The following is a 12,223-nucleotide window of genomic DNA, read 5'->3' on the forward strand; positions in this document are numbered from 1 at the left end:
AAGTTTTAAGCTATTTTAATTAGCTGTGCGTGTCTGCATGAATGCTTCCCGGCCGTTTTATCTATATTGCAGTTATTTTCTACTGTTTTACCACTGTTCTACACTACTTCCCACATAGTGGTATATATAGCCAGAAAACATATAGTGACAAGGAGCATGGCATCCAACGAAGGTGAGAAAACTACAAGTCCCATTAATTCTTCCCTTGGAAAATACACACAAACGCATCTATGGCTCAGACTCTTCCAGCTCAAGTCATTGGATGATACAAAAGATGAATAACCGTGTTGAATATCAGGTTCTTTGAGAAAAAGATAAAGACATGAGCCTAATAACATATAAGTTGTTGAGAAAACTGAATAAACCATAAATCAGTGGACTATTTACACCGATAAGGCATAGCATTATGACCACCTTCCTAATATTGTGTACGTCTCCCTTGTGCCTCCAAAACAGTTGTGACTCATCAGAGAATGGACATGGGTCTTCTGAGGGTGTCCTGTGGTGTTTGGAAACAGATTGTTATTAGTGGGGGCCTTTGGGTCCTATGGGTTGAGGGGAGGGGCCTCTGTGGATCATCCCACAGATACTTGATCAGTTTGGGATCTAGTGAATTTGGAGGCCAGGTCAACACCTTGTGCTGTTCTTCAAGTTTTTTTTTTAGTTGTTCCTAAACCGTTTTTGTGTGTGTGTCTGTGTCAGGCTGCATCCTGCTGGGGATGGCTGCTGCCATCAAGGAGTGTCATTGCTATGGGGTGGGGGTGTCTGGTCTGGTCTAGGTGGGTGCTACATGTCTCAGTAACATCCACATGAATGCCAGGTCCAAGAGTTTTCCAGCAGAACATTGAATTGTCACAACATGGTCAATGTTATTTACTTCTCCTGTCAGTGGTTTTAATGTTATGCTGATCGGTGTAATACTGGCAATGTTTTTGATGAAAGCAGCAGCTGTGGTCTAATATTATGTTCACAGTTTGAAGAGTGAAGCGTTTGGAATTCACTACGGTTGCAGCTTACATCTTCCTCATAGCAATGCGGCCCGAAGCTGACAAACAAAATGTGATTTCTCAGAAACAAAGTTAATTAAAACTGGTAACCTAACATACACTTCTACCTTTATAATCATGAAATTATCCTTGAGATTCTCCAAATTCAGGGAAAAAAATAAATAAAATTATAGCCAGCAGGCTGCAACTTTTTTTTTTATTTTTTTTTTATATTATCTCATCTATGTGACACAGACACATTTTTGTATCTTCTAAGTTCAAGTGTGATCTCTTGGAAAGTTATATGTGTTACTCAGTAAAACAGAACACAAACCCGAAGCTCTGTGGGACACTTACATTTCTGTTGCAGCTGAACGTTAGCCAACCAGTGATCCGAGACGTGTGCTGTGACCTTTCCAGTGAAGTCTAGATCTTTTTTACCGTCTGTATTTCCCCTCGCAGTGTTAAATTGCGTCAAAAGGCACGAGGGATCAGCCGAGAGAAAGACAGAGAATACAGAGGGAGAGAACAGGGAAAGATGCTCGGGAAGAAAATGAGGAGCAAGTGCGAGGAGTGAGGGAGGAGGGGAGGGGAAAGAGGGAAAGGAATGAAGCATTGAGCGGAAGGTGCGGCCCGACAGAATTGCCCCCGTCAGCAGCTGCTTGTACAGGATATCCACATGCGAGGAAGCAGCAGAGCAGAAACCCACTAAAATCCATCTTATGTACATTTTTATTGTATATAAGTTTTACCTTAAGGTAAATATTTATGATGTAAAAGTATGTGATTTTGAACTGAAGGTCGTTTATTAGGATTATTTTCAGAACTGAGAGAACAAAATTAAGTTAGTGCTTTTTCTACAGCATGACAAGGATGATAAGAAAAGCATTTGTGTTACTGCAAGAAATGTTCAACTAGCAACAAGACTTCAACTGTCATTATTAAAGCAAGTATGGTATATTCACCGATCAGCCACAACATTAAAACCACTGACAGGAGAAGTAAATAACATTGACCATCTTGGGACAAGTCAATGTTCTGCTGGGAAACCTTTGGACCTGGCATTCATTCGTGTAGATGTTACTTAGACATGTAGCACCCACCTAGACCAAACCATACACCCCCACCCCATAGCAATGACACTCCTTGATGGCAGCATCCATCCCCAGCAGGATGCAGCCTGACACAGGCAGACACACAAAAACAGTTTAGGAACAACTAAAAAAAAAACATGAAGAACAGCACAAGGTGTTGACCTGGCCTCCAAATTCACTAGATCCCAAACTGATCAAGTATCTGTGGGATGATCCACAGAGGCCCCTCCCCTCAACCCATAGGACCCATAGAGTGTATAAATATGGACAATGTGTCCCCACGTCCTTGCATTGGCCAAACTGATGCTATTTTCCAGGGGATACGGCCAGTGCTATCTTATGCCAACCGCTTTACGGTGCAGTCATTAACTGACTAAAACGAAACTTATCCAAAGAATTGACCTTTATATGTGCATCAGCATTAAATTAACTACCTAAAATGACAGAAACCATCCTTGAAAAAATATATATATTTGACGTGTATTTTAACGTTTTAGTTTGGCCCAAGTCCCGTCCACTAGCATGGAGGAGATGGAGCTTATGACCTATACTGCAGCCAGACACCAGGGGGAGCTCTACTAGCATTGGCTTCACTTTTTAGGGGCAGAACCGGACACCCTCAGGAGACCCATGTCCATTCTCTGATGAGTTAGGACTGTTTTGGAGGCACAAGGAAGACCTACACAATATTAGGAAGGTGGTCATAATGTTATGCCTGGTCGGTGTATTTCTGTAGTTAGGTTTTCAACAATTGATAATGTTTCAGTGTCGATGTTGGTGTTTTTTTCAAAATCATTCAGTTGGAGTCGTCCTGTTGGCCTACATACTTATGACACTATGGAGGGTTTTTCATTTCACTGTTCTCTGTACCTTGGAAGTATCAACAATGCAACGCACACACTCACAGAGACTCATAAAATATGTTTTGAGATTGGCCTCAAATACAAAGACATTAAATCGGTTGACTTGGCAGTGGGCATGGTTTTGGAGGGAGGCATGGAGACATTTGAAGAGAATATTTATCTCAAGGGGACACTCATAAAAGCTACTCTGACCTGATGGATTTAGCTGAATTCATTTGCAACCAACTGCGGTACTCCGGACGACTACAGATTCCAGTGGATGTACGCTAAATGCAGAGGACTTCTGTTAAGCAAAACAACAACAAAAAAAAACGGTCTCTATGAAAAAGACAATTGGATGTACGCTAAATGCAGAGGACTTGTGTTAAGCAAAACAAACAAGAAAAAAACGGTCTCTATGAAAAAGACAACAAGCAAAAGGCATTTTTTAAGTTTTTCCCTTTCCCAGATGTGTTGAGAGAGCAACCCTTTCTCCCGTTCACACCTACGCACCTCACTTTTTTCAAACTTTTCTGCGCTGTGCATCTTCCAACCGTCATCACCACCCACCCACCCACTCCTCTCCCTCTCACTCTCCCTCTCCCGTCTCATTTCCGCTGGCAGATGAAACTGAGGCAGGACTTCAGGCTTGAGGCTCCCAATCCTCCTCCACTCCACTGCTCTAATGCAATTAACTCCACTGGTGGGAATAAGAGAGGAGAGCTGCGGAAATTCCAGATTAATCCAATCAAACAGGTCCGCGGTCTCCAGGCCAATGTAGAGACTGCTAGAAGCCACAAATAAAACCTTTCGTCACAGATTAGCACGCGAATGTCTTAATAATAAGACATTTGCGTGCCTATTTAAGGACAGAGAAGTGCTAAGCGGTCCTAAAAAAATTGAGCTCTGCAAGTTTTGCCTTCAAGAAAACTGTACAGTTTTAAACTCTGCCTTTTATTCCCCACACAACTGGACTAACGGCTGAACCTTTAAAAGTTACATGCTTTTAATGCAAAGCAGTAGAATTATTTATTTTTTGCGGTAAACGCTGACTGTGATAAATGAGATAGAATCGCAACGGCGGATTACTTTTTTGGGAGTTTCCTGTGAATCCCTCATGCGTAAGGACTTGATATTAAAATTAGTTCTTAAAATTAGAGATGGCATTTTGAACTGCAGCTGTACACGTCAATTTTTAATTACATACTGCTTTCCACTCCGCTGACATTTACACGTTGAACTTGTTTCACAATGTTTGTCCTTGTGATCAGATTTCTATTTCGGGATGCTTTTTTTTTAATTTGCTCTGCATTATGAAGAGTCAGTTTCAGTCACTTTCTGTTTATAGGTCCTTTTTCCCAGCTCCTACTTTCTAATATGCCGGAAACTTTATTAGGAACCCCGCTCTTAACCCCTTTGCTCTCAAACCAGCATCAGTTCTTCCATGCATGGACTCCATGAGATGTAGGAAACATGTCGTCTCTGGTCCTTGGACCGATAGGATTTGGATCTATTATGATCTGGACCTCATCAGAACATTGTAAAGATACTCAGTATAGTCTGTGGCTTTTAAATGATCATTGAGTTGGTGTTAAGGAGCCAAGAAAACATTCTCCACACAATATCGTCAGTCTGGAGTATTGGCACGAAGCAGGTAGGCTCTGTACGTTAATGTTGTTGATGCCTTAGCCTCAGTGTACCACCTGCAGCCTCAGCAGAAAATAACATTCATCACATCAGGCTTAAGTTTCGAGCTTTTAATTGTCCGGATTTGTGTTCTCGGTCGACACAAGTGGAAACCTGGCGCGGCCTTCTGCTCCTGTAGCTCCCTCCGCCTCAAAGCTGAATGCGTTTATTCATCCTGAGATGCTTCCCTGCTCACTTCAGAGCGGGTATCTCTCATTTTTAACCGGCCTCCGACCACAAGGTGAAATCACAAGAGATTAGTGACACTGACACTGACACTGAAGCTCCTGATCTGTATCCGGATGATTTTATTTGTTGCACTGCTGCCATCTTATTATGATTAGACACAGTTACTGCATGAATTAGCAGGTGATTTTATGATTCTGATAAATTGATTTTTACTGTCAGATATTAAATAACTAGCTCCATCTTATCAGGAGTTAGTGGACTGTGGCAGACAGCAATGAAAATAGCCCCACAGCTTCATTGTTAAGTTTGATTTGTTGCTTTTTTATATATATATATATATAAGAAAGCTGTGGAGAAGGCCAGAATCAGAAGCTGTTGATTATAATCTTGTCACGGCACAGCACACCTTTGAAAAACACAGTGGGCTACTTCTCTCTTTTTTCTTTGTCTGACTGTTCTCAGTCATTATCACTTGCCTCTCCAGAAAAAGTACTTAGAGGTCCCCCGCGGTGGGGAGTTTTACAGCATCCACGCACCTGCTGTGTTTCAGTGGAGGTGGCTGTGGAGCGTGTCATCTCGGGATTATATACATCACACAGGGGAAGCCGAAGCTCTCCATCCTGCAGCTCCTCTGTACCCTCACTGTCCTGTCCCTTCTTACATAATGTTCACACTATCCTGTCACACTGTGTTACTGCCTCCTGCCTGACAGGGCTGTGGAGAATAATCACTGCACCGACGTGTAGCTCAAGTGTGTGTGCCAGTGTGTGTCTTTTGCGCTCTGGCTGAACTTTTGTTTTGGTCAAGGGAACAACTCTGCTGCGGGAATAAAGCGAAGCTACTTGATTAGTTAGCGCACGGCTCATTATTGCACACACACGCAGGTCACATCTGCAGTGCATGTTTCTTTTAGACATTCTCAGCTCCCGTCTTGTTTCCACACTGAAACCACACGATCTCTGTTGGACGTAACAACCCAGAGCTTCATTAATCAAGCGGTGTGTGACTGCGTTCGACTGAGGATTGCGTGTACGTGAGGAATTAAAACAGCTTTTTTTTCTTTTCTTTTCTTGCCTCGTGCTTGTCTGTGTGTTCGTGAGCAAGAATCTTTGTTCAGCATTTAATCATCATGCAAAGTTTAGGGTGGCCGAGAGAGCTCAATGCGCTGCATCTCAAGGAAACACGTGCAAAGTAAGAAAATATACCTCTTCATCACAACACCAACAAATACAGAAGCACATACTACAACGGGAATATTGTCACTGCCATTTGTCAATGGATTAACCTGGCAGGGATGTGCGCTTTTGAGTTTTTGACGTTTCCTACTCATCTATTGGGTTGATAGTACTACTTTGTTATTATTCCATATACACCATAGTCAGTGCAAATAATCAGACAACATTTTCAATTAATTTGCAGATAAAATGCAATATTAGTATAGTAGCCTATAATACTCCAATCAGCCACAACATTAAAACCACTGACAGGAGAAGTTAATAACATTTACCATCTTGTGACAGTTAAGTCTTCTGCTGGGAAACTTTTGGACCTGGCATTCATGTTGATGTTACTTAGGCATTTACCACCCACCTAGACCAGACCAGGGACCCCCACCCCATAACAATGACACTCCTTGATGGCAGCAGCCATCCCCAGCAGGATGCAGCCTTTTTCAACCCTTTTCATCACTTTTTGGGGTCCCCTGGTAACATCTACGTTGTTGCTTGTGCTACTTGCATTGCGTTTCCGTATCTGCTAATATTGATGGGGACGTTTTCTTAATTGTCTTTTTTTTTTTTTTTTTGTCTGTTTGAATGTGTTTTCTTGAGCTCTCTCGGCCACAGTAAAAGTTTCATATTGACAGACATGGAGATGGACCACAGTCCAGGGAGGGCTTTATGAGGCTTTCAGAGAAGGTTTTGAAAGCAGACACTGGGGTTAACAAGAAGAGATGCAATGATGCAGCAAAAGAAACAAGATGGCATTTTATACCATCAAATAAACTCTGATCTTCTGTGAAACCAGAAAACTGTTTTTATGTTCTCTTCGAGGATTACTAACTCAGAATATATAGGTGTAAGTTTTAACAATAGATTTAACTACAGCAGTCAAATGCTGCTTTTACACTGATGCATCAGTGATAGTGGTAGACTTTTACTTTTGATCATTTAAGTACACTTTTATTTTGTACTTTTTCTTAAGCACGCAGGACTTTCACTCGTAATAGAGTGGTATTGGTACTTTCACTGAAGTTTACTGCACAGTGTAATCACAGGTCAAAACACAGCTAAATACAAATTTGCAAAGAATAAAGCAAACTGTTTATCTGCTCCAAAATATAACATACTGATATTCAATCAGGTGGAAAAGACAGGATTCACTACAGCCGTGCCTCACACTTCGCAGGGTAACGTGCACAGAGACGATTGTTTTAAAGTTGCCAAACGGTGCATACTATAGCATTAATCTCACTGAAAAGAGGAGGAAGTGGAGAGAAGGCCTGCCTTGCTCACTGTCAAACTCTCAAATTATTTGCATGATAATAAAGCGCTAAATTATGCAAATGCACGCTTACATGTGCGCACACACAAACACACTGAGGCAGTCGTCTGTGCATGTGTGCTAAGTCAGCAAAGTCCCTGAGACTTGAGAGAGAGAGAAAGAAAAAAGAGGCAAAAATCTGTTATTTAGTTTTTCAATGAATTTATTTATGGGGTTGTTTTGATGGAGTTTGGGTTTCGCCTCTCTTTGCCAGCCTGATGTGCTTTTGATGGCACAGGGCTGCATTCTGGGTTATTTACATTTTTGCTGGTCTGTAAAGAAGATGAGATGAGAGGGAAAAAATGCAAGGTGAAAGGGAAGGAGATGAGTACAGAGAAAGTAGAGACAAGAGAGGAGGCGAAAATAAGCAAGTCGCAACAAAAAAAAGCATCGAGGGAAGGAGAAAAATGAAAAGAACCAATGAGAGCACAGGATGCATGTGTATATAGGAGATGGGCTCAGAGGGACGGGATGAATATGGAAAGAGAGGTGAGGAATATTTTAAAAAGGACAATGCAGAAGAAGATATAAACTAATCTAATCTAATCTAGACTTTTAAACCGTTGCAGTCTATTTTAGCATCAATACTGGAGCTCAAAAACATACCTACATACTGTTTTGGAGACACAAATTTTGGGGGAAAAAACATGTATAGATGTGGGAATTGAGTTTTCCTGCACCGAGCATTGAGTTAAATAAATATCAGCACTTCTAAAGCTGATGTATAGCATGTATTGCATGTGTATTTAGTATTAGCATTCTTGCTAACAGCTTGAAACTACTCTTACGTGTTTGGAACTATAATAAGTGGTTAGCTTAACTTAGCATAGAGAAGCAGAAGTAGGAGAAACAGCAACCATTTAATCTACAACGTGTTTTAACAGCACCTTTGAAGCTTACTGTGTCGGTAGATACATGAATTAGCATTCTTGCTAACATTGTGAAAGCACTCTCGTGTCATTGTATGGCAACAGAAAACAGTTTAATATCACTCTGAGGTCTGTGTAGTGATATAAGAAGTGAGTAGCTTAGCTTAGTATAACGACTGGAAGTTAGGAAAACAGCTAACTTTGAGTTTAAAAACATATTTCCCCACGAATATACCATAGCCTGTTGTTAAATACATATATTAACATTCTTGCCAGCAGTTTGATGCTACTCCCATGTATGGGATTGTATAGCCTTACAATAAGGGGTTAGCTTAGCTTAGCATAAAGGCTGGAAGTCAGGAAAATAGCTAGGTGTAAGTTTAAAAATCTATTTGACCAAAACCTTTAAAAGATACAGCTTAGCGTGTTGTTAAAATACATGTATTAGCACCCTTGCTAACAGTTTGATATCATTCTCATGTGTGTGATTGTATAGCAATATAACAAGTGCTTAGCTTAGCATAAAGACTGGAAGATTGTAAAACAGCTAGCCAAATACATCTTTTATCAAAAGCTTTAAAACTAAAATTAACGTATGAGAATTCTTTGTGTTTAACACTTTGATGATCTATGTGTGATAGGACCTGATAAGCTTAGCCTATCAAGAATAACAGACATTGGGGTAAACGTAAAGTAAAAATAGTTAGAAGATTAGAAAACAACACACAGCAAGTAAAGAAACAGCTCTGCATTGTAAGTGTGGACTCGACGAGCAGTTGTTGAGGTGCAATATCAAGCATGGATGCTTTTTAAGACGAGATGCTTTTTAAGGCACTGGACGAAATCACAGTGTTGCGATAAATAAGAATTGCTCATTCAGCACACAGGTGCGCAATCCTTTGTGTCCTTTCTGCACGTATGAATATCAATGCCCCTGTCAAGCTCAGGTTTTAAGTCGGGCTTCATGTGGAGCAGATGGGTTGTTTCTGATGCCTGCACTCCATTTGTTGTTGCATTAGATATAAATCGCTGTGCAGGTTTGCCCTTGTATTGAATCTTAGTGGCAATGCAACCTTACCAGTGTGTTATCAAAGTTCTGATCCCACGCTTTGTTTGAAGTAAATCCTTGTCTTTTTCCCAGCTGGTGCCCGTGAAGTTCACAGCTCCCAAAGTGGAACAGTTTGTTTCTTTTGATGTTATCTGGTCTGCGGTGTCCTTTCTTCTTAGAGCCAAATGAGCTCTATCTTTGATACGTAGTGTGTTGGGGAATTATGATATGCACTCTTTTGGAAGCACAGTCGTGAGTGAAGCCCGGCTGTACAAGTCAAACACGCATACTTTGATGTTAATATGTCTTGGTGAGCTTGTATTGATATATATTACTGCAAATTCATGTGGATATGAAGCAAATCAAAAAGTATCTCTCTTATACAGTCAACAAATAATCAGCTGATTTTATAAAATAACAGATGAAATTATAAACATTTACTTTTTTTTTGCTTGCTCATCGATTTTTATGATTTATTTTTCTCTAATTATCTCTCGCCTCCTTTCTTTTTTTCCATTTCTGTCCCTAATAGTTATTGTATCTGTATGTTTTTTGTTTTTTGCAGGATTACCCTGAACGGGATGAAGGTGTCCAGGCCAGACGTTCGCATCGGGCGCTACAGAATGATTAAGCACGAGAGAGACAGACACAACGAGCCCAACCCACAGAGGTACTGCATCATTGTCCACAGTTGTTCCCCAGCTTTACGCTCGAATCGATCGCCCTGCTTTTGTTTCACGGCTACACGGTTAAGATGCTCCACAGTTCTCATCTCCATTTGGAAGAATCGTGATTATGTGTCACTGCGATGCGAAGGCCCTCGATAGCGCGACTTTATAATAAGTGTCACCTACAGTGCAATATAGCGCTTAAACGCCGTTTAAGGGCAGACCATTTTGTCATGATTCCTCTGTTCATTGTCGTCCACGTTATTCGTTATCTCTCTATCCAGTTTAGAAACACTTAGATTCTAAAGATAGCTAGACCTTTAATCAGTGGTGGTTAAATGACCCTTGAACCTTTTGTTTTTAGCAGTTTCTTGTTTCACACTCACACTCCTCACATTCTCATCTGAGGGCTGCATAGTGTTAGTTCAGCACTCCTGCTGTTATCCACTGAGCAGCTCCTCATACCAGTATAATACCAGAACATGTAGCGATGACAAACGTCATGCTGACAGATGATTTTTGAACGTCAGGTGAATCTAGACCGAGTGTCATTCACCGGCATTGGCTGTGTTTTCTTTCAGCTCCATCCATACACTGGCAATATGTATACGTTCCGCTTGTCTGTCCTGTCCTGATTTTAGTAAACCATTTGGGATGGGGAAATATCCAAGAGGGTCACCTAGGCAACCAGACCCTTAAAATGTCCACAAGCATCCTCTCAGCTGCAAAACAATGAGCAAATCGCCTGTGGACAGGGTTTTAGACAGACTGTTTTAGTGAACCAAGCAAAACTCATTTCTGACCACCCATGCACAACTATTAGTAATGGTGTGTGTGAAACAAGCTTGAAACTTTGAAACAAGTGTGAATGAATCATTGCATTGTTTATATTTAATAAACTGCCTTTCTTTGTGCCTGAATATGCCCTGTAAATAGAAGTACGAATGCAGGATTCTCTGAAATGAATTAACTGATCCTTAATCACTACTTTTTTTCCTATGCCTGAGCCGTTCCAGACTGGTCAGATAGAAACTGATTTCCTATAACATTTTACTCATAACACAGTGTTGAAATATTTCATGCAAGAAGCACTGGAAATGCATGCAGACATGATGACACTTTAAATAAATAAAACACTTGCATTTCAACCCCGCCATAGTAATTGCTTCAGTAATGTCAACACAACTTTGTAAGATGCATTTGCAACATTGGTGAGGGACTTAATGTGAAAAACTGTCAGACAACTGAGCAAAATATAAATAGACACAATCCTCTGACGACCACGGCTGAGGCTTTCTGGTCACTGGAAGATTGGAAGATTTTAAAATGCCATGGACAAAACATTTTCAATAAACCAAAAATTGATTTCCAGAGATACAGCCCAGGGGTTTAAATGTTGCTCTTTTGGCACCGCGCATTTAAATTGCTTTTCAGACAAATGCGTAAAAACGCTACCCTTATAAATGTGTTATTTTATGGTTTGATGAATGAGAGCCAATATGCAGAGATGAGCCCTTCTAGACACATTAATCACCACGAGTATAGCACCTCACATTAAGCTGCTTAAATGTGGATTATCACTGTTTATTCTCCTCTAAGAGCCCCCGTTTTCATGCCTGGATAGGCCGGGCAATGATGCCTCTCATCACAAAAATCGATAGCTGCTGTAGCTTGGGCAGAATGAAGATACAGTGAAGTCTCCTCCCACCTCCAATATTATTTGAGTTTGATCTCGTGAGACATTATTATATTGCAGCATTTTGACAGACGCGTGCTGCCCCATAGTTCACAGTGGGGTCTAGTTTGGTTGTCACTCCTAAATTGGTTTATAAGAAGATTGAAAGAAACATTTTGGCAGCTAGAGTCAAAAGTGAAGGAATGAAGCTATGTTTCTTGCCGCCAAACAAACTGTGACCAGCTTGATTTGAATTTTGCACATCTGAACCTATCATTTGATACATTACTATAATGTTTATTTAATCAGGCAGACTGGAGGAGAACAACATCACTGTTGCTTGACTGCAGCAGATGAAATGGTAAAAACAATGAACCACGGACAAAAACATCAAAAACAGTCACAGATCTCTAAAAATGCGGATGTATGTAACATTTAAGGTATTTAATTTAGACATTTCAAGAGTCATGGTCATACAAAATTGTATTTCTGCATAAAAACAGGTATTAAAGGTGTGTCTTGGAGACAATTTTGTTTACATACAGTGTAAATTGTTTTGTGGGACACCCTTAGGGAGGTTGATTTGACATCGTAATGTCTTGTAATAGACAATCATGATCATCCA

The 12,223-nt window shown here is 40.6% G+C and overlaps 1 protein-coding gene across 1 annotated transcript in view; it reads left to right on the forward strand.

The window, feature by feature from the left end:
* Window positions 1-12,223, forward strand: part of b4galt2 (UDP-Gal:betaGlcNAc beta 1,4- galactosyltransferase, polypeptide 2) — a gene marked incomplete at its 3' end in the record, with an annotated part of 159,184 nt that overhangs the window by 140,684 nt on the left and 6,277 nt on the right. The window contains exon 6 of the mRNA XM_084545883.1: window positions 9,821-9,925. Coding sequence (XP_084402009.1) covers window positions 9,821-9,925 — 105 coding nt within the window. The remainder of the gene's footprint in view (window positions 1-9,820; window positions 9,926-12,223) is intronic.

The sequence above is a fragment of the Chelon labrosus genome (assembly GCF_963514085.1).
Source record: "Chelon labrosus genome assembly, chromosome: 6".
Lineage (NCBI taxonomy): Eukaryota > Metazoa > Chordata > Actinopteri > Mugiliformes > Mugilidae > Chelon > Chelon labrosus.